This window comes from Chenopodium album, chromosome 6 (genome assembly GCF_948465745.1).
Source record: "Chenopodium album chromosome 6, dcCheAlbu1.1, whole genome shotgun sequence".
Lineage (NCBI taxonomy): Eukaryota > Viridiplantae > Streptophyta > Magnoliopsida > Caryophyllales > Amaranthaceae > Chenopodium > Chenopodium album.
This window is the reverse complement of record NC_137839.1, coordinates 12,171,795-12,195,340: the sequence shown is the minus strand read 5'-3', so window position 1 is coordinate 12,195,340 and position 23,546 is coordinate 12,171,795. Positions and strand designations below refer to the sequence as shown.

At 36.8% G+C, this 23,546-nt stretch overlaps 3 protein-coding genes across 3 annotated transcripts; 2 read left to right on the top strand and 1 right to left on the bottom strand.

Moving 5' to 3' along the window:
- Nucleotides 1-2,490: 2,490 nt before the first annotated feature.
- On the top strand, nt 2,491-3,601 carry LOC145636685 (uncharacterized). The gene is made up of 4 exons (XM_081688249.1): nt 2,491-2,518; nt 2,562-2,699; nt 2,931-3,220; nt 3,281-3,601. Exons 1-4 carry the CDS (start codon nt 2,491-2,493, stop codon nt 3,599-3,601), a joined length of 777 nt encoding a protein of 258 aa, XP_081544375.1.
- Nucleotides 3,602-11,802: 8,201 nt separating this feature from the next.
- On the top strand, nt 11,803-18,514 carry LOC145636684 (uncharacterized). The gene is made up of 8 exons (XM_081688246.1): nt 11,803-12,110; nt 12,214-12,334; nt 12,437-12,919; nt 13,004-13,369; nt 15,288-15,452; nt 15,534-16,022; nt 16,116-16,172; nt 18,461-18,514. Exons 1-8 carry the CDS (start codon nt 11,803-11,805, stop codon nt 18,512-18,514), a joined length of 2,043 nt encoding a protein of 680 aa, XP_081544372.1.
- A 1,837-nt stretch (nt 18,515-20,351) lies between these two features.
- Nucleotides 20,352-20,759, bottom strand: LOC145636683 (uncharacterized). Its single transcript, XM_081688245.1, has one exon. It carries the CDS (start codon nt 20,757-20,759, stop codon nt 20,352-20,354), a length of 408 nt encoding a protein of 135 aa, XP_081544371.1.
- Between the last annotated feature and the right edge of the window lie 2,787 nt (nt 20,760-23,546).

The window sequence follows — 23,546 nt, the reverse complement described above, 5'->3', positions numbered from 1 at the left end:
TGCTATTGGTGATTGGATTATGAAGCATGAATTATTTATGATGGATTATTGATTGGAAAATAGTAGCTTAGAATATTATTTATGAACCACATATTTATTTATGGCATGATAAAGAGCATGTTTAATTAAACTAATTGTTTAATTTGTCTTGGAATATTGAAAAGAAATTTTATTATGGTTCATATAATTTTTATTGATGCTTAAAGCATGAGGAAGGAGCTATATAAGTGTCTATGTACACGAGGAATAAGTTGTATGTTGGTGCCTTTGTGCACTTAAGGTGTTTTTAACACCGAGGGATAGGATTTTGGCGCATTATGCATTTAAGGTGTCTTTGACACTGAGGTAGAAGTAAAAAGGGTTCAACATTAAAATTATGTGGTCACTAATTATTCAAGAATTAAATTGGTATGTTTGTTTGATTGAATAATTATTGCTGATTGACTTATTATGCTTTGAGAGTCATCACCAAGTCTAATAACATGTAAATAACGTAAAGTGAAAGAGATTACGCACCAAAACTCTTGGAACGTATATACCTTGAGTATGAACAATGGGGGGGAGTTATGGGGTTTTATATTTAACCATAACTTCTAATGGAGTACAGGACGCTGTATATTCCTTTTTATTTATTATTATGCGCAGGAATTCCGCCTCCTTTGAGTGGTTTTGTCGCTGGCACGGTTAGCTCCCGTGTCAGTTAACCTCAAATTTATTTGGGGGAGGTTAGGAGGAGGAAACCCATTCGATGCGTAATCAACGCAAAATGAATTAATTAGTGTCTAGTCATTGTGTCTTGTTGATTGGTGTGTGTGCTTGTGAACAGGTGCAATGAGGTAAGTGTGTGTTAATAGGTGAAAGCATGTTAGTGTGGCTAATTTACGCTTATGTACTCAGCTTTGCTGATTGTGTGTGTTTGTGTATTTGGCCATGTCTTTACCTTGGCCCTATGATGACCCATTTCTAATGGAGAGTAGTGGAAACAAGTAGAGATAAACTTTTCAGGTATTGAAGCATGATCATGATGGGGCATGAGAGAAGAGTGAATCTTACTAGTTTTCATTAGGTTATAAGGTGTTTTGTGCTTTATTTATTTATGACATATTTTATGTGGACTAACACAAAGGTTTGGTTTTGGAACGGTTTTTGAATAAGGGCCTTTAATGGTTCCAAGTTGTAGTTTGATTTTACTTGACTTGTTTGTTTGGTTTTAAACCTTATTTCCGTTTGGTTGACTTTTGAGTTGACTTGTTTAATCGATTTTTAATTTTGAGTCTTCCGCTGTGTATCTTTGATAATTGCCTTAGCCATTTTCACGGTTGCGGTAATGTCTTAGTTTTTCCTAAATCGTATTTTTAAAAAGAGTAGAATGGGTATTTAAAGGAAAGGAATTTCTAGGGTGTTACAAAGGCAAGTTGCCCTGATACTGATGATGAGTTAGAAATCTCATATGCAGGTATGGTGTCCTGTTATTTTGCTGAATCTATTACAAATGGATGGATTATTGATTCTGGTGCATCAGACCATATGACTGGAAACTTAGATAACATACTGAATGTTGTTAAAAGTATAAATGAACCCAAAATTAACATGCCAAATGGTCATACTGCAAGTATAAGTCATATTGGGAATGTTAGGCTTGAGAATGGTCTATCTCTTAAGAATGTGTTGTATGTTCCATCATTTAAACACAATTTGCTTTCTGTGAACAAACTTTTGCAAGATTCAAAGTGTAGAGTACAATTCTATGCTGAATATTGTATTATTGAAGAATTACAGTCAAGTGTTGTAAAGGGAATTGGAGTGATGAAAAATGGGCTATACTATCTTAAAAGTGAGCCAATTGAGAGTGTGATACAAGAAATGAAAAAGGAGATCATGAGTAAGAATGGAATCAAAAATGGTGAGAAGAGTGCAATGACCACCAGCACTTACATCAATGTTCCAAGCATGGTGAAAAATGCTCCTGTCTTGAGTAGCAGAACATTGTGGCATCATAGACTAGGGCATGCTCCATTTGCCAGGATTGAGAAGATTCATTATCTGAAGGGTGTGAAATCAAGCAGCTCAGATGTGTGTTTGACATGTCCTCTGGCAAAGTTTACTAAACTTCCATACAATCTAAGTGATTCAAGGGCAAAAGAGCCATTTGAACTTGTACACTTAGACACATGGGGACCATATAGAGTTCCTACTAAGGGAAAATACAAGTATTTTTTAACCTTGGTAGATGATTACTCAAGAGTAACTTGGATAAATCTGATTGTTCACAAGTTAGATGCATTCAAGGTGATAGAGAGTTTTGTCAATATGGCAAAAACTCATCATAACAAGAAGGTGAAGACTATAAGGAGTGATAATGCACCTGAGTTTGATGATCAAAAGTGCAGACCCTTCTTTGACAGATTGGGGATTGCACATCAAACATCATGTGTTGACAGGCCTGAGTAGAATGGAAGGGCGGAGAGAAAGCACAGAAACATACTTGAGATGGCAAGAGCACTGAGATTTCAAGCTGGTCTTCCATTGAAAATTCTGGGGTGATTGTGCTCATGTTGCAGTCTATATAACTAACAGATTACCTAGTGTAATTTTGAAAGGTAAAACTCCTTATGAAGTTCTACACAGCAAGCAACCTCACTATGAGCAGATGAGAGCATTTGGGTGTCTTGCAATGGCATATAATCTAGAGAAGAAAGGTGATAAATTTGATGCCAGGGGGTTGCCATGCTTATTTCTTGGATATCCTCAAAATTAGAAGGGATATAAGCTCATGGAGTTGATGAGTGAGAAGATGTTTGTGTCAAGGGATGTGAAATTCTATGAGAATATCTATCCATATCACTTGATTCAAAGTGTGATATCAAGAGAACAAGTCTTTGAGAGTGAAAAATCCGTGCAGAAACCATGAATAGATGACTGTAATGAAGGAGCAGAGAACGTGAGAGAGAACCCAAGCCCAAACACTAGAACCACACAAAATGAGCCAGAATCTCAACCCAACTCAAACACTAAACCTGAACCTACAAATGAACAAACCAGTGAGACTGAGAGTGAACCTCAGGACAATACTATGCCTGTAAGGAAATCTGGAAGACAGAGTAGACCACCTGTGTGGCACAAAGACTACAAAATGGGGAGTGTGTCTTATGCTGAAGCTGTGAAAGAAGTGGCAAAAACTCCTGTCACATCTAAATTCTTCTGTATGATGGCATCTCAAGTATAGGAAGCTGATCCAGTTTACTTCAAGGATGTTGTAAGACACACACATTGGCAACAGGCAATGAATGAAGAGCTCAAGGCACTTGAAGACAGTAATACTAGGGATATCACTTACTTTCCCAAGGGAAAGCATGCTATTGGATGTAAATGGTTGTATACAACAAAATACAATCCAAAAACTGGGAAAATTGAAAGACACAAGTCCAAACTTGTTGTGTTGGGAAATAATCAGAAGTATGGAGTGGATTACAAAGAGACATTTGCACCAGTGGCTAAAATGACTACAGTAAGGTCTCTTCTAGTTGTTGCTGCAAATCAAGGATGGCACATACATCAAATGGATGTAAAAAATGCTTTTCTTCATGGAGAATTAGCATAAACAGTCTATATGAAGCTTCCACCAGGATATCTTGGAAAAGGATTCAGATTTGGGGTAGAGTTTCATGGCAAAGATGAAACTCAAAATGGTAATAGAGTGTGCAGATTGAACAAATCACTCTATGGTCTCATGCAGGCTCCTAGGAAATGGTATGCCAAACTTAGCTCTGCTCTCATAAGCTATGGATACACACAGTCAAAAACAGACCACACTCTTTTTATTCATCAGAGTGAAAAAGGATTTGTAGCAATCCTAGTCTATGTGGATGATCTTATAGTTACTGGGAGCAACTTGGAGTTTATCATTCAGGCAAAGAAGTATCTTGACACTCAGTTTCATATGAAGGATATGGGAGAATTGAAGTATTTCTTGGGAATTGAAGTAGACAGAACTGAAAGAGGAATATTTTTGTCTTAGAAGAAATATGTCAAGGACATACTCAGTGAGTACAACCTGAGTGACTGCAAACCTCTCAGGCTACCTATGGACTGTCATGTCAAGTTAACTCACTCAAGTGGAACTCCCCTAGAGCATTCAGAAGTGTATCAAAGGCTGGTTGGGAAACTCATTTACCTCACTATAACAAGGCCAGACATTGCTTTTACAGTGCATAATCTGAGTCAATTTATGCATTCTCCTACCTCCACTCACTTTCAAGCTGCAAAGAGAGTGTTGAGATACCTCTCTGGTTCTTGTAATCAAGGAATTCTGCTTGCTTCTGATAAAGGTGCAGAATTAAAAGCATACTGTGACAGTGATTGGGCAGGATGTCCAATTACCAGGAGATCTACCTCAGGCTTCTGTATTGTCTTGGGTGACTCCCCTTCTTGGAAAGCTAAGAAGCAAAGTGTTGTGGCAAAATCAACTGCAGAAGCAGAATACAGGTCAATGTCATTGACTATATGTGAAGTATTGTGGATAAAACAGCTATTTAAGGATCTTGGTATCCAGGTGGGAGAAGGAATTCCTATTTATTGTGGTAACCAAGCTGCACTGTCTATTGCTGCAAATCATGTCCAACATGAGAGAACTAAACATGTGGAGATTGACTGTCATTTCATTCGTGAGAAGGTCAAAGATGGGTCTGTTAAGCCAACCTATGTTCCAGGGAAGGACCAAATTGCTGATATATTTACTAAGGTTCTACCTGTAGCTCAATAACATCAATTATTAAGCAAGCTGGGAGTTCAGTCCCTTTCCTCTTTGCTTGAGGGGGAGTGTTGAAAAGAAGATGGTGCATGTGTGTGCTGCTGCTGCTGCTCTGTATGCTGTTGTTAATTTAATTTCCTACTACTTTCCTTTTTTGTCTTTTTGCTCTGCTAGCTGTCTTGTGATAGCATTTTCTTTTTGTTATTTCCCTAGGATGATTTAGTGGACAGATGTCATGTTTTGTAAGGGCAGTGTGTCCATATATATTAGAAAGCTGCCTTGTAAGAAAGATAGAATGAATGAAAAGAAATACCCTAGAATAGGGGAATGATCCTCTGCAAGTATAGCCATTTTTCTTGCTGAAACATTTTTCTGTCATTACTTGTCAATAGTCAAATTACAAAGTACACGTCTCCATCTTATCATCGGTGCTTTGAACTCGCAGGAAATTGCAATTGGACCAGTGCATATTGTCCCAAATTATTATACATGGCCATCTCATGGTTACTAAGTACAAGTTTTCATCGTATGGTTAGCACTACTGAAACGCAGGAAATTGATCCGGTGCACATTGTCCTGAGTCATTTGACACATGGCATTTTCATGGTTACTGACCTGTGAATTTTAGAAACCATGTGCGACATTGTTTTAATTTTTTTTTTTTTTCATTTTTTTTTGTTTAGGCATGGAAATAAATAAAATCATGTTTCAAATTGATATGGTTCTATTACATCTACATGCATATGAGGTTTTTATAAAAAATTTTATTTATTTATTTATTTATTAATTTTTTTTAATATAAACTTCCTCCTTTTTTGGTTTACATGCATCACTTCCTATAAATGAAGGTTTTAATTTAGATTTAGATGCATCTCTTTATTTTTTTACCTAATACTAGAGCGTATCTGTGCTAAAGCACGAAATATATTAATAGTATATATCAATGTTATTTTTATTACATTACTATTCCATATAATATTATTAATTTATTTGTGTAAATATGATAGTAGAAGTTATTGAATTTGTTTAGTACTCCCTCTGAAAGAGCAATCCATTTGGCCTAATTTTAGCCCAAAAAGAATGACTCATTTGTTTTTCCCAACATCTATTAAAATTACAAAATTATCAATATATCTTTAAATATTTTTATTATGTAGCTCCTCCCTATTTTACCCTTGTATATTTTCAGATCTTTGTGCTATCTTTCAAGGTATTAATTGCAAATTATTGTTGATTTGTGTTTTCCCATACATTTGTACTTGCAAATTAAGTTTCTTAATACCCGCGAAATCAACTCAAATGGGTCGTTCTTTCGAGGACGGAGGGAGTATAAGTTATAAAATAGGAAGTTATGATGGATTTTTTTTAAGTAAAGTTAATCAAATTTGAGGATTGATAGTTTGGAGTGATGTAGTTAAGTGTTGCAAAAATAACTCTACAATTATATATTAGATATCTCTATCTCATATCATATGGGCTCTCTTTATTTTTTTATCTCTATCTTTCTCCACTTTAAAATTGATTAGGAGCCCATGGTTTCTAAAGTTAACGAAATGAATAAGTGAGGTTACTTTTTTCTTAAAATTAATTGATATTACTCAAACTTCGTATGTTAATTAAGGTTACAAAATAAGGTTACCCTTATGAATAATTAAGGTTTCTCATAATTGTTAAATAAATGTTGACACACCATGTAGCTTCGACTCCTCCTTTACTTGGTTTGGCTGATGACAGTCCTAGTTATTCTGCTTGCTTTCTATATCTCCTTCCCTTCAAGAAGAGGAAAGGGCAGGATGGTTCGGGTTCTCCTTCTGCTACTTCAATTGTGGGTTTGGTGGCTTCCCCCTTAGATGTAACACCCTAGAAATTTCTTTCTTTAAAAATACCTGTTTTGCCATGTTTAAAACTTTAAATAGGAATATCTAAGACAACATTACTGCCACCGTGAAAATGGCTAAGACAACTATCAAAGACATACAGCGGAAGACTAATTTCAAAACCATTCAAAACAAGTCAACTTAAAAAGTCAATCAACGAAAGTGATATGTCCATTTTATATAGTGTTTTACCCCCGTCCCTTGGTCATAATTGGTAGTATTTTTGGAAAAGAGCCACTTTTATTACTAATTGGTGTTTTCTAGTGTTTTCGTAGTTTTGGTTGACTTTTGTAGGGATTTGCACTTTTGGAGCATTTTCCCGGGATATTATGAAGTGACTACGAGCATTGGATGAGTACGACCAGTTTTTATAGCCCATGGCCGGTTAGAGTCATCAAACCGGTGATTAAGGGCTCAGCATTTGAGATTCCGAGGCATTTGGACCGAGTATTCAAGACCCGGAGAGGAAATCCGAATTGGCCGAAGAATCGGAGCCCAATCGAAGTCTAAACTTGCCAAAGTGTCTGGGCCCAGCCAAAATAAGCTCCCGCTCGAAGGCGCACCCGACTGGGCGGGGTTAATCAAGAAAAAGATTTCGCGCTTGAGAGATGCTCATAATGGAAAAAAAGGCGGGTCCAATCGGGCGCGAGATTTTTGAAGAGTTTTATTCAGCGGAGTTTCTTAGTTTTAATGAGGAGTAATTATTTTTGTATAAATATGATTTAATGCCTTTTGTTTTAATACTTATTCTCTTAGAATTTCTCTCTCTACTTAGTTTTAGATTATTTTCTCTCTCTACAACTTTGTTCTTAATTCAACTCCTTAATTCTAATTACTTCGGTAACGATTTCTTCTACTTTAATCTCAATTATTTAATTTATTTCTTTCATCATGTCTTGTTTAATTGCTTTGATTAGTTTAGTTTTAATTATGTTTGAGTAGTTTTCTTTCTAGGGTTTATGGGGATCCATAAATAATATGAAGGGGTAAATTATTGTTGTTGATTATCAATGCTTGATTAATTTCCTATTGATTGATTTAATGCTGTGCAACTAGATTAACGCTTGTCTTTTATGTATGAGTTTAGCAATATTAATTCGAAATTCGAGAGAAGAGAATTAATATTTAGGCTTAGTTTCTATAGGCAGGTTAATTTATAAATGGTTAAGTCGAGATTCGAGAGATGAGATTTAATACCGGTAGATTAATTCTGTGATTGTAATACGTAGCGAAATCCCTTTATGATATGATTAATTGATGCATTGATGATTGATTATTATGTTCTACCCTGGAATGTTATTTATTGGTGAACCTATGCCTTAGGCCTTTATTCATTGATTTCTCTTTACTCTTAACTCCGTAGTTTAGTTTCCTTTCCATATTATTAATTTGTTACTTAATAATTAGATTGCTTTAACTAATTAGGAATAGAAAGACCAGTTTTCCTGTGGATTCGACCCTACTTCCCTATCTGCATTAGTTAGTGGTTTTAGGAATTACTTTTGATTAGGTGATACGACTTTAGCCTGTCAGAAAGTAAAGTCAAACCAAAGTCAAACAAAGTAAAATAAAGTCAGCCTATGACTTGGAACCATTGTAGGCCCTTATTAAAACCAAATCGAACTCAAAACCTCTTCGTTAGTCACGCATAATAATAATGTCATAAATAACTAAAGCAATAAACACATCATATATTTATAGAAACTAGCATGACTCGCTCTTCACTCATGCCTATTCATGAATATGCTTCATCACCTGAAAACCTTCTCTCTACTTGTTTTCACTACTCTCCATTAAAAAATGGGTCATCATAGGGCCAAGATAAAGACAAGGCCAATAAACACACAAAACACACAATCAACAAAGCTGAGTACATAAGCGTAATTAACACACTCACATACAATTTCCTATCAGCATACAACTTACCTCGTTCACCTATTTTTCAAGCATGCAACAACCAATAAAAGTTCTCACCATACAATACATAATTTATTTAATGTTGACTACGCATCGAACGGGTTTCCCCACTAACCTCCCCCAAATAAATTGAGGTTACTGACACGTGAGCTAACCGTGCCAGCATCAAACACACTCATAGGTGGCGAAATTCCTGCGCATAATAATAATTAAAGGAATGTACAGCGTCCTGTACTCCAGTAGAAGTTATGGTTAAATATAAAACCCCATAACTCCCCCATATGTTCATACTCAAGGAATATACGTTCCAAGAGTTTTGGTGCGTAATCTCTTTCACTTTACGTTATTTACAAATTATTAAACTTGGTGATGACTCTCAAACCATAATAATTCAATCAACAATAATTATTCAATCAATCAAATATACCAATTTAATTCTTGAATGGTTAGTGACCACATAATATTTAATGTTGAATCCTTTTTAATTCTACCTCAGTGCCAATGACACCTAAAACGCATAAAGCGCCACAAATCCTATCCCTCGGTGTTAAAAACACCTTAAGTGCACTAAAGCACCAACATACAATTTAGGTTATTTTAGATTTTAACACCTCACAAAAACGCGAAAATTGATTTTAACACCCCCATAAAAAAATGGATTTTAACACCAGATAAATTTCCAAAAAATTGGTATTACCACCACTTAACAGTTTCCATCCAAAAATTCCGTTAAGTGTGGCCCACAATAACACGTGTCAGCATTTTATTTGTTACAAAAAAAGAGAAATTAAAAAATAAAAAAAATAAAATAAAATAAAAATAAAATAAAAACCAAATCTACCCAGCCACCACCACAACACCACCCCCGCGCCACCGCCGCCTTCCCCCCAACTCACCACAGCCCTCCCCTAAACCACCACCTGTGTCGCACCACCACGCTCAACCCACCTGAACCCTCCCCCTCCCTTTCCCGCAACCGTAACGCCCCCAAAACCACCAAACCTAAAACCCTCGTCCCCCCTAAACGGCCACGAATCCGGCTTTAAAAGGCCGAAATCGGCCGGTTTTGGGGATTAGTGGCCTTAACCGGCCGATTTCGGCCTTTTAAGGCCGGATTCGTGGCCGTTTAAGGGGGACGAGGGTTTTAGGTTTGGTGGTTTTGGGGGCGTTATGGTGGCGGGAAAGGGAGGGGCGGTTCAGGTGGGTTGGGCGTGGTGGTGCGACACGGGTGGTGGTTTCGGGGAGGGCTGTGGTGAGTTGGGGGAAGGCGGCGGTGGCGTGGGGGTGGTGCTGTGGTGGTGGCTGGGTAGTTTTAGGTTTTTTTTTCTTTTTTTTTTTTTAATTTTTTTGGCCAATAATAACATGACACATGGCTTATAGACCCCCTTAACGAATTCCTAAACAGAATCAGTTAAGTGGTGGTAATACCAAATTTGTAGAAATTTATTTGGTCTTAAAATCCTTTTTTTTTTTATGGAGGTGTTAAAATAAATTTTTGCGTTTTTGTGAGGTGTTAAAATCTAAAATTTCCTACAATTTATTCCTCGTGTACATAGACACTTATATAGCTCTTTCCTCATGCTTATAGCATCAATAAAAATTATATGAACTGTAATAAAATTCCTTTTCAATATTGCAAACCAAATTAAACATTTAGTTTAATTAAACATGCTCTCTAACATGCCACAAATAAATATGTGGTTATTAAATAATATTCTAAACCATTCTTTTTCATTCAATAACCCATCACAAATAAGTCATCCTTCATAATCCAATCACCAACAACATCCAAATCATAATTTCCATTCCAAATCTAGCATGATACTACTTGTAATCAATTAAACACATCTAGCATGCTATTACATCAGTATAATTATGCTAAGTACTATACGCAAGCGTACCTTGTAAACAATCTTAAAATCGCCACAACTAATAGAAATCGCTCACTTCAAAGTCTCCTACAATTCAAAATCATAGAAGAGTATTAAAATCCTATCTACACAAATTTCCAGCAATATATACTATTATAAAACCCCTCATAATTTAATTAAAATAAGTTGAAATTATATTTAAAACATCATACTTTAATCCCAATTAAAGGGTAATTAAAATTCCTTAAATAACTTGATTTTTAATGCTCTACCGAAAATTCCAGCACTATATTTTAATTAAAACTTGCTGTAATTCAGGCTTAAAACACTTTAATCAAAGGTTTAAACCATTATACATCATAACCCTTCAATATTTTATAAATCAAAAACCTAAGGTTTCAAAAATTGGGGCTTTTTAATTATAAACATAGTTTGAAAAATAATTAACATAATACTCATAATTAAACATCAAAATCAAATCCCAAAACTCATAAATAACAATTAGATTCAGGATTAATTTGGTTTTTGAAAATAAAGTTTCTATTTTTTTTTCGAAAGCCAAGGCAGCCGACAGCCACCTGCCTGCTGCCGGCGGCTTGCTCTCCCTGCTGCTGACAGCCACCGGTGCTGGTGGTCGGGCGGTGGTGGTGAGGAGGGAGCCGAAAAAAGGGGAAGGGGAAAAAGAGAAAGAAAAAGAAAGAAAAAAAAAAGGAGAAATGGGAGAGAAGTTTACCTTGGGTTTTCTCCACTCTGGACAAAGTTTGATTTGCCTCATGTGTTGAATATTTATACCCCTTCTCTAGAAACCCTCCTCCCTAAACTTTCCTCTTTTAATTTTCCTAATCCCTTCCCTAATTAAACTTTACTAAAATAAAACTTTCCTTAAATTAAACCCCAACTCAATTAATTAATTGATTAATAAACTTTCCTTTTATAAATATTTCTAAACTTATTTAAAATAAATAATTAAAATACTTTAAATAAAACAATTCAATTTAATTAAATATTTCTTAAAATACTTACTTTTATTAAAATACATATAAAAATACGAGGTATTACATTAGAGCCACCAGGGTCTGCATGAAGCTAGCCGCATGGAACTGTAGGGGTCTGGACAAGCGGACTCCCCTAAAGTTCCGTATCTACGCTCATTAGTCCACTCGCACTGCTTGGATGTTGTTTTTTTTTTATGGAAACCATGGTTTCCGTAGATAATTTTGTGCAAAGTTTAGCATCTATTCCTTTTTCGGGTTGTTATGAGGTAGATGATGTTAGCCTAAGTGGAGGTTTGTTCATCTTTTGACTTACCCCTTATGATGTAGTACCGTTGTTTTTTTCCCCAAACCTAGTACTTTGTAAAATATCAGTTGGTGATGAAATAAAAAAAATGGTGATGTTTGTGTATGGAGCGCCTCATATAGTGGATAGATCGGCCGTTTGGTCTACTGTTGCTGCCCTTGTCAGATCTTACCCAAATATTTTGTTGATGGGTGATTTTAACCAAGTTGAATTTCTTTCTGACAAAGTTGGTGGATCCACGAATATTCCAGGGAGAATGGATTTTATTAATTGGCGTTTAGAGACGGGCCTTGTGGATGTTCCTTTTTCTGGACTGCCTTACAGTTGGACTAACAACAAAATTGAGGTGGATCCGACTTTTAAAAGGTTAAATAAAGCCTATGAAACTCAGGATTGGTTTGTTGATTGACCGGATTCCAAGATTACTCACCAACCGATTATTATTCTCGGACCATGCAACCATTATTTTTTCGGACTTAGTTTGTCAGGATACTGTTAGGCGTCCTTACATAATTGAGAACTGGTGTTTATCTGCTCAAGAGGTTTCGGTCATCATTCATCAGGGTTGCAGTTTGCATTTCGCTGGTTCCCCGTTTGTTTCTTTATCTCGTAGACTTGATGTAATTCGAGATTGGCTTAGGAATTGGTATCTTTCACATAGGAAATTTTGGGGTATCAATTAGAAGGCCTTAATTTAAGATTTATCATCTCGATCTTTTTAGATGCAGTCTCTAGTGGCGCGAGTCCTCTTCCTTAATACCAGAGAGGAACGGATTGCGAAGGCAATAGTCGCTTTTCTCTACCGCAAACAGCGAGCTAAAGTGAAATGGGATGCTATGGGTGAGTCGCACTCCAAGTTACTCTTTTTGGTGGTTAAGGCTCGTAAGCGTCGGAATTTAATTGTTAGTCTCAAGAATGGAGTTGGTAATTGGGTATCTGATTCAGATGGTATTAGGTCCTTGATTCAGGATTTCTACTTGGATTTGTATTCTCCAGTGCCTTCCTCTGGGACCAAGCCGTCTCTGCAATGGGATCACCTTGCTCTTTCGACTCTCTCCGACTCACAAAAGGTTAGTTTAATGTCTCCCTTTTCGGCTTCTGAGATCAGATTTGCAATGTTTCATATTGCTAACGACAAATCGCCTGGTCCTGATGGTTATACTTCGGCTTTTTTCAAGACTCGTTGGGAGGATATGGGACCTTTAGTAATCTCTACGATTCAGTACTTTTTCGCTCATGGCTACATGTTAAAGGATTGGAATTAAACTTTTTTAGTTCTTCTTCCTAAGATTTCCCAACCGGAGTTGGTGTCTCGGTTTCGGCCAATTGGGTTATGTAATGTTCTGTACAAATGTATTGCCAAATGCATCACTGGTCGTTTGAAGAAGGTACTTCCTTCCCTTATCTCGGGGTTTCATAATGCTTTTGTTCCAGGCCGTCTATTTTCCAATAATGCTTTGATTTCTCATGAGATTCTGTCTTTTATGAATGCTTCTAAAGCTCGTAAGCGCTTTTATGCGGCTATTAAGCTGGACATGAACAAAGCTTATGATCGTGTGCGTTGGGACTTCCTGTCCCAGGTTTTACGGGCTTTTGAGTTTTCCCCCTACTGGGTTCATATTATAGAGCAATGTGTTACTACTGTCTCTTACCAGGTTCTTGTGAATAGGAGTTTGTCATTGTAGGGAATATTTCAAGCGTTATCCCTAGCTTGAACCCCACTGTGATCATACACTAAAGTACGGTGGCGTCCAAAGGGAAAGAAGATAAAGCAAAAGAGTCGCCAACAAGTTTTTTTTAGGAACTTGTAAACCGTTCACGAGGTGAAGGTTACACCCCTTAACGATCCAAGAGATCATCAACTCCAATAGGTCTTGAACCATGACTGGTAGTTCGAGGATAAAGGTACAAATCCAACCTAAAAGAGATTGAACTTGCCCTAATAATAGGCCTCTACTTTATTCTTATCGTATTCATGTGCGCTTTCTGACTAACATACAATCATTAGGTTTGCCCTAAACCTGTTTATCTATGTTGGTTCAATATTAATGCACAAATAAATCTATTATTGGCGATCACTTGAATTATAATCATATTAACCCTAAATAAGATTATTAATTATCTCATTAAGCGTGATTACAAGTACAAATTCCCTTTAAGCATGCATAAAAGGTGTGATCAAGCAATAACAATAAATATCAAGCAACATAATAATAATTAAAATAACAATCATCATAAACATGTTAAAGCATAATAATAAGATCCTAGGCATGATACTAACAAGATTAATAACAAACCCTAGCATGTCACTAAGCATATAAAAATCAAGAAATTTTAACTCTAACATGATACTAACATGAATAAACATTAGGAAAGAAAATAGAAGACATCATACTTGATATTATATTCTTTACCCTAAACATGAGAATTTATTGTTGTCACCCTAAACATCAAATTAAGAAAAACATCCTAACATGATACTAGAAATCATAATAACAATCTAAGCATGATAATATCAATTAAACAATTAAAGCACTTACCTTGGATGCCTCGTACCTCTTTCTAATAACAAAATACACTCGTTAGTAACTTCAAGGAAAATAATAAACAACAATTAAATTAAATAATTGAAAGAGAGATTTGGGACCAAACCCTCATAAATTAAACCTTTCACGTCTAGGGCGAAGGCAACTTCGAATATGGCTAGGTGTATCTAGGTCTTGCGAATGCGGAATTTTGTATTTAAGAAAAGGCTAGTTTAGAAAAGAGAGAAAGAGAGAGAGAGTAATCAAGAAAATCTTGATGAGAGTTGATGAATGAAAACGGAGTTTTTAGGAGGCTATTTATAGAGAAAATCAGCCAAAAAGATAAAAAAAAAATCAAAACAGAGTTCTGACGCGTAAAACGAGGTTAGCGCCAGACGCTGACATTAGCGCCAGGCGGTAATGCTGGCATTTGGCGCTAACTAAAATATTGACGCGTTTTCTAAAATCAGATAGAAATTGCCGTACAGGAGGATAAAATCGTATTTTCCTCAAAACATTCTTTTATTCTGATTAAAACTCTAAAAAGTCAACAAAAGTCAATTTATCAATACTAATTGAATTAGGAATGAAAAGAACCTTCTAGAAGAATCTAGAAGACTAAAACCATTCCTAATTGCATTAGGAATGATAAATCTATATTAGGCCCTCCTCTAGATCATTAGGCCGCATATAAGGCTCAAACCGGGCCCAGTTTAGTAATTTAGCCATAACTTCCTCAATATTCATCGGAATTGGGCTTATAATATATCGTTGGAAAGCTCTTTTCAAGCCCTATACAAATACACTACTATTGGACCCATATCATGGACCAACCAAACTGGATTGGCTGTTTTCTTAAAATAGGTTTTCGAAAACAGAGAGAGGAGAAAAGAAATTAAAGCTATCCGCAACACTAAAATTTCCACACTTTCACTTCATTCAATTATAATTCGACGTGAAAGTTACTTATCATCGGGTTTGGTTTTGGGGAGGCACAAATGGGTTTCTACAGTCATCCTCCTTTCATCTAAAATGTGGTCTCTGGCAGGGCGATCCTTTGTCGCCATATCTTTTTGTGCTTTGTATGGAAGTATTGTCGGCCTTTCTTCGCAGGGCGGAAGATCAGTGCTTGATTTCCGACCTACGCATCTCTAGAGGTAGTCCTACCATTTCTCATCTTTTCTTTGCAGATGATTCGCTGTTGTTTTTCCAGGTTTCGCCATAAGCCTATGACAATGTCATGGTCATTCTTACTGAATTCTGTACTTCTTTGGGCCAAGTGATAAACCTGTAGAAGTCGTTTATCAAGTTTAGTCCTCACACTTCTCCAGACTTCCGTCAGTCTATGGCTCAAAGTCTTCGTCTTCATTTGAAGTCTTCATTTTGTACTTATCTTGGCCTCCCGGTAGAACTGGGAAGGATTAAAGTTTCAGAGTTCCGATTCCTGGTTGATAAGGTGGCGGATCGATTGTCTGCTTTTGCGTCTCTTCAGCTTTCAGCAACAACTAAGCTGATTATTATAAATTCGATGCTGGTAGCCTTCTTTAATCATATTTTGACTATTTTCAAGATTCCTTCTTCGATTGCCTCTTATCTGGATAACATGTTGGACAACTTATGGTGGAGGTCTTATGGTTCCAAGAGGGGCTTGGCGTTACGTTCAGCTTTTCTTCTTCATATGCTGAAGGATATGGGTGGTTTAGGTTTGCGCAAGGTTGCCTGCTTTAATTCATCTCTTTTAGCATGTACAGGATGGAGGATTATGCATAATCCTCAGCTTCTGGTTTCCAGGCTGATGTTTTCAAAGTATTTGTCCTTTGCTACTACGCCGACAGCTTGGATCACTCGTCCCTCTTGAGGTTGTCGTGGGTTGCAGAGAGCCCTGTTGGATGTGGCTCCAGGTTTTCGATGGAAGGTGGGTTGTGGTGATAAGGTTTGCATCACGGATGATGAGTGGTCCCCAAGGGGATAGGTTTCTTTTAAGGCTGGTATGCTCGAGTCGGAGCTCCTGACTCATGTGTCTGCTATTATTGATCCGCGTTCATACGTGTGGGATTCCCCGAGGATACTTCGGTTGTTTGATAGTCCAACAGCTACAAGGATTCTTAGTTTGGACCGTCCGCAGGAACAAATAGATGATTTCGTCTATTGGGAATTTTAAAGGGATGTCTCTTTCTCTTCAAAGTGTGCTTATTCTCTTTTACTCTAGTAGGAACAAAATCTCTCTTATCCCATGGGTTCAGTTACCCCCTTTTGGTGGAAGAGGTTTTGGGGGTTTCCCCTTCTTCCTAAATGGAATATCTTTGGGTGAAAATTGTTCAGTCTGGTCTCTCAGTTGCTTCGGTTTTGGTTGTTTGTGGACTGGCTACCGATCCTCTTTGCTGCTTTTGTCACCTGGAGCAAGGACGATAGACCATTTTTTCCGGGAATGTTACTTCACTTGCCTCATTTGGGTGCGTAGTTCTTTTCACTTTGGCAGGCAGGGTCTCTGTCATTTTCCGTTTATCCAATGGTTTTCTACTATGGTGTCCTTGTTTGTGGCTTCTAAAGATTGGATGGGTTTGGTGAACTTTTTCGCGGTTTCGTGGGCCATTTGGTTAGTTCATAATAACTTCTGTTTCCGACATTTGCCGGCCTCGGCCGAGGAGGTGCTGCTTCTTGCTTCTCAGTGGGCGGAGCGAGGTCAGTATGCTCAGGAGTTTTTAATCGTTGGATTTTCCGCCATTGCGATTCTCCTATTGTGTGTGGAGGTGACGCCCGAGCTTCTCTTTCGTCTTCAGCGTTGCATTCTAAATTTCAGGCTTGCTACTGGGGGATGCGAAGTGCCTACATTAGGGGTGTTTGTCGGCTTTTGATTTACTTTGATTGTGAGTCTCTGTGTCGGGTTATGGGAAGGCAGCAGCGGGATGATGTTTCGATATATTGGTTAATTCGGGATATCTAGGCTCTTTCTTCTGCTTTTCTGGATTGCAGGTTCGTGAAGGTCCCTAGGACCTGGGTTTCTCCAACACACTGGTTAGCAAGGAAAGAACGCACACGAGAGTTATTTTTGTGGTCGTTTTAGGCTTGTTTTTGTTTTTCTTTTGTTCTTTAGTTCTTATCGTCAAAAAAAAAAAAAAAAAAAAAAAAAATACTGAACATTCAAGTAACGAAATTCTATTTATTGTATATGTATCTTTGTGAATTTAGGATTTTTTATTTTTTTTTTAAAAAAAAATCAAGATTCCAAAAAAAAATAAAATAAACATAAGGGTTTTGTTATACATAGCCCTTAGGCTATGCATAAAAAGCAACAATTTCATGTTATTAATGTCCTTTTTCTTGTTTCAATGGAATCCCTTGGGGCTATGTATAAAAAATAACAATTTCATGTTATTAATGCTCTTTTTCTTATTTCAATGGAATCTAATTTATTATTGATTTAAAAAGCTTATTAATTCAGGCATTATAATTAAGACTATATAAAGACTTTAATGACAGCTTATAATTCTCTTACTAGTTTTTGGGTCTGGGCGATGTCCCGAATTATTACATGGAACTGATCAATAATATATGTTGTAATTTATGATTCAATATTCTTCTAATTAAATTTGTTTTTCATAATGTTATATATTAATATTTTGTATTCAAAAGTTAATATAAAAAAATCACATAGCTTGGTGGTAAGACAATTAGTTCTAGAATTAGAGGTTTTGAGTTCAAATCTTGTAGTGAAGTATTTTTTTTTTTTAATTCAATATGTACAATTAATTCCTCCTAGGAAAATTCTCTTTGGTAAGCTCAAACCATGGTTAGCCTTTTTCTTTTTATTTTAAAAAAAAACCCAACTTCCCTGCCACTAGCTACTGCCGGCAGCCTCCATTCCCTCAGCCGGCAGCCCCCATCCCCTTTGCACACGCTCCCCTGCTGGTCGTCGACTCTTCCCCTCGCCAGCGAGATCTATCTCGGTAGCCCAAGCCTCACCACCCCTTATCCTTTCCATGCATCGATTCGTTCCCCTCTCCTTCCCCACCCCAAAACGCAACCCTCAACCCCAAAATCCTCATCTGAAAATCCAAAACCACTCGAATTGCGTCGGCGACTGTGATGTCGAAAGATCCTAACTCCCAAGAAGAACAACTCGCGCAAATTGACTACTGAAGTAATATAAGGGCCTCGCATTTCTAGATATATAACAAGATTCAGATTCTTATTGGCTTTCTTGTTTCTTCATTTTTACAGCTTGATAATGGTAGAAATTTCATTAAGGGTCTGAAGTTTTGTGAATTGGTTTGATTGTTTTTGTGAGTTTTTTTATTGTGAGTGTTTGGGTGAGGGAAGAAAGGATGACTGTGAGAAATATGGGTGGAGTGGCGCCGGAGGTGAGGGGTGATGAGGTCACCGCTGAGCGCCGGCAGAAGGGAAAGGGTGGTGCCAGGTAGTTGGTTGGGGGAAGGGGGTGGTCCTCACCAGCAGCCCGTACCCAGAAATCAAGGCAAGAACAGGGGATTGTTTTTTGTAAATATAATTTTACTATTAAAAAATAAATAGTTAACCATGGTCAGGATTTATTTGACTATGGTTAGGCTTCTAATTGCATATAAACATCATTAATGTCACCATTTGACTATCATTGATAATTAGGGTTTACCATCGATAATAAGTTTTTTCAACGTTTACCACGAAAATTAAAAAGTTGGAGTTTACCAAAGAGAATTCTCCCAAAAAAAAAAAAAAAAAGAAAAAAAACACTCAATTCTCATCATCCGATTCATTTTCCCGAAAGTATAGATTCATTCTTCTAGGCAATAACAATTATTCAAGATATTACTTGCCTTATTTTTTTTTTCTTTCTTTTGCATGATTGTTCAAATTCAATTACAGAATCTATACTCCATACTTAGTATTTAAAAACACAAACCATCATCCCCATCATGCCACATGTAATTAAAATTTATTTTTGACCAATGCCACATGTCACCTCCCTTCATTAATTAATCTCCTTTCTTATTATTTTTTTTTAAAAAAACTAGCTTTAATTCAATACATGTATGAATGTTCCCTTCAAAAAAAAGAAAAAGAAAAATACATATATGAATGTTATTTGATTCATTTTCCCTTAACTTAATATCTGTACAATTACATTCAATTATAAAACCTTTATAAACTTTTCATTTTTCAATTAAAACATATTATAAAACAAAAGTTATTATTGTACCCCTTATAAACATCCTGTGCATTACACGGGTAAGAAGGCTAGTTCTTTTTAATGAGCATTACAATTTTTGAAATATATCCCAATGAATGATACTCACATGAATTTGGGATTGGGATTCAATAACAAATGATTCGTTTAGAGTTAAAATTGGGACGAGATGAAGTTTTTGATTAGATTCTGCTAAAATAAAAAGATATCAACATGATATCTCACATGATATTGGGATTATATATTTTGGGTTTATTAATTTGGGTTGATTTATTTTTAGGTTTATTAGTATTGTAATATATATATATATATATATATATATATATATATATATATAATCCGATGAGAATAGGTCAATATGTGAGAATTCATACTTATATGAGATCTGATTTAAAATTTAGAACATGTGAGTAAATGTTTAGAACATGTGACTTAAATTAAAATTTTGAACATATGAGCAATAATTTAGAACATTTATGTGAGTAATATGTTTAGAACATCTGATTTAAGAATTAGAACAAGTGATTAAAAATTTATAAAATTTGCTTTATGAAATTTTAAACATATGAGTAAAATTTAGACATTTGATTTAAGACTATGAACATGGTGAATAAAATTTAGAACAAACTGATATAGAATATAGAAAGTGTGAGTAAAGAATTTAGAACATACAAGTAAAAAAATAAAACATACGCTTTAAAATCTGGAACATATAATTGAAAATCTTTGAACACACGTTTTAAAATTTTGAACATATAAGTTAAAATTTTGGAACAAGTTATTTAAAATTTATGACATCAAACTTTTTTTTTTACACAAACCGAAAGCACATATTTATTAAGGCATCAAGTTTGCAATATCGTTACAAATGGCCCCTTGTAAATCAAGCGGGTACTCTTCAAGCCAAACTCTAAACTCATTTAAAATTCAACTTAACTTTGCTAAACAATGTGCTGCTTCATTTCCGGTTCTTTTGATGAAGGAAAAAGACACCCTGCGGCAATCTTTCAAAAGCTTCAGTATATCATTTTTGCCAAACTCATTTGGGGGAGAAATGCCTTTCTTCAAATGTTGGAAAATCTTAATGCAATTAGTTTTTAACACAAAATCTCCGAATCCTGCTTCAATTGCCACCTTGAAGCTCTGTCTCATAGCATACTCTTCCCCAACATCAACCTCAAAGTTACCCTGGGCACACTCGCAGCAAGCCAGCACAACATCTCCCTCACTATCACACAAAATACCCCCATTCCCTAGCTTATGCTGATCACCAAACGCCGCATCTGCATTGAGTTTGAACACCCCTGCAGCTGGTGCTTTCCAAACAGCACCCATCTGTAGGACAGGCTGGTTCACCTCAGCTTTCTCCAACTCCTCTGCATACTCTCCCACCAAGCTAGTCGCTTAGTGGATGACTTCCAGCTCCGGCTTCTTCTTGCCTTCAAAAACCCTACCATTTCGCCTTAGCCATACACCCCACACCACACACCAGAAAAGATCCCACCACTTGCTGTCACTAAATTTACTTTTCATGACAGAACACCACTCGCTAAATCCCTCTGCCTCTCCTAGCTCCACCTCCAACCTTAAGGCCGAGTATCTCCAAATCGCACCTACAGCAGGGCAACCCAACAGCATATGCAAAACCGATTCATTCTCTTCACCACAAATTGGGCACAACATGTCCACATCTACACCTCTTGTAGCTAGATTGCTTCTAGTAGGAAGGCTGTTTTTGACACATCGCCACGCAAAAAAATTCACTTTTGGCGGAATATGAGCATGCCATATAGACCTCCAATCGAAATTTGACCTTCCTGCAGAAGTGGAAGCTCTACTCCTCTCCTTCTCTTCAATCAACAAGTTGTACGCGCTTTTTACACTATAATTTCCATCCTTTGAATAATGCCACGTCCAAGCATCCACATCATCAAACAGCGGGATAGGAATACTTCTTATATGGACTACTTCCCCTTGATTGAAAAACTCATTCAATAATTCCAAATTCCAGCTCTTATCTTCCCAAAGCTCAGAGACAAAATTAGGGATATTATCACCAACCCCTCTTTGAGACATAACACGAAAATCAGGTAAATTTGGGACCCAAGTATCATCCCAGGTATTTATACTATTCCCTGATCCAACAATTTTCCTTGCCCCTTTTTCAATTACATATTTCACACTCATGATTGACCTCCATGTGAAACTCGAATTGGATGCTACTTTTGCCTCTAAAAAAGAAGAGTGAGGAAAATATTTGCCCTTTAGCACCCTAGACATCAAAGAAGTTTCGTTCGTCAAAATTCTCCAAGCTTGTTTTGCTAGCATTGCTTTGTTGAAGAGTTGCATATTCCAAAACCCCATACCACCATTATTTTTTTGCCCTATACATCTTATTCCACGCAACCCAGCAGATTTTCCTTTCGTCTCCTTTTTAACCCCAGAAAAAATTCCTACACATTCTCTCCACCTCTTTCAAAATACTACTCGGAATCGAGAAGCATTGCATTGCATATGTAGGAATAGCTTGAGCCACATACTTAATCAAAATTTCTCGGCCCGCTTGAGATATAAACTTTTCCTTACACCCTTTAAGTGTCTTCCAAACCCGATCCTGAATACTCTGGAAAAAAATCTTCTTAGACCCACCAATATATGTTGGGAGGCCTAAATATTTGTCATGTCCCTCGACAGCCTTAAAGGATAACTTCATCTGAAGCATATTTTTCTTCTCGCGATCAATGTTTCGGCTAAAGGACACTTTTGATTTTTCCATATTCAATTTCTGGCCCGACGCCACTTCATAAGTAGAAAGAATTTCCAGGACTTTGTCAGTTTCATCTTCATTTGCCCGGACAAAAAGTAGACTGTCATCTGCAATAAACAGATGAGAGATAGGTTCCACATGTCTACCAAATTTTACTCCATATATCAACTTCTTCCTTTCCGCATCTCTCAAAAGAGCTGAGAGGCCTTCCGCACACATAATGAACAAGAAAGAGGGGAGAGGATCTCCCTGCCGGAGCCCTCTGCTAGGCCTGAAAATCCGAGATGGATGTCCATTCACAAGAACATCGACAGAGGCTGATGACACACAATTCATAATGTTTTTCACAAACATCTCAGGAAAACCAAATTTATTCATCATTTTCTCCAAAAAAATCCCACTCTACTCTGTCATATGCTTTGCTCATGTCAAGTTTTAGCCCCACAAATCCTTTCTTTCCAGTCTTCTTCTTTCGCAGATAATGAATACATTCATAAGCCACCAAAATGTTGTCTGTAATTAATCTACCTGGTACAAAGCCGCTTTGAGACTCACTAATAATAGTAGGTAGCACTTTTTTTATTCTATTTGCTAAAACTTTTGAGACTATCTTATACAAGACATTACATAGACTAATAGGTCTATAATCAACAGGAGACTCGTACTCTTTTTTTTGGGGAATTAAAACAACATGAGTCTGATTAATGGAGCCTACATTACCTACACTATTAAGAATACTCAGAGAATTTTTAATCACATCATCACCAACAACATTCTAGAATTTTTGAAAGAAAATTACAGACATACCATCGGGCCCGGGGGCTTTTATGGGGTGCATTTGGAAGAGCGCTTCACGCACTTCCTCACCATTAAACGGGGCATAAAGATCACCGAATTGTTCCTCCGTTATTTTTTAGTCCAGTTTATCAATTACACACTCTGCTTCCCCTTGCCCACCTGATGAAAATAAGTCTTCGAAGTGGCTTGCTAGAACTTCAGAAATCTGCTCCTCCTCTCGGTGAAGGTTGCCAGCCGCATCTTTTATCTCTTTTATGTGGTTTCTTGCCTTTCTCTGACTAGCTTTTTGGTGGAAAAAAGATGTGTTTTTATCCCCGTTCCTTAGCCAGTCCTGTCTACTTCTCTGTCTCTAGAATAAGTCTTCTCTACATTCCAACTCGTCCATTCTGTCATCTAAGGCTCTCATCTGGGCTATGATATCATCACTTTGGTCCTCTTTTAGAAGACACTCCATCCGTTCTCTACAATCTTTCAACTCATTCACAAAGTCACCGAATTTGTTGCGACTCCAAGCACTCAAGCTACTGGAAGTATGAGCTATTTTTGAGCATATATCC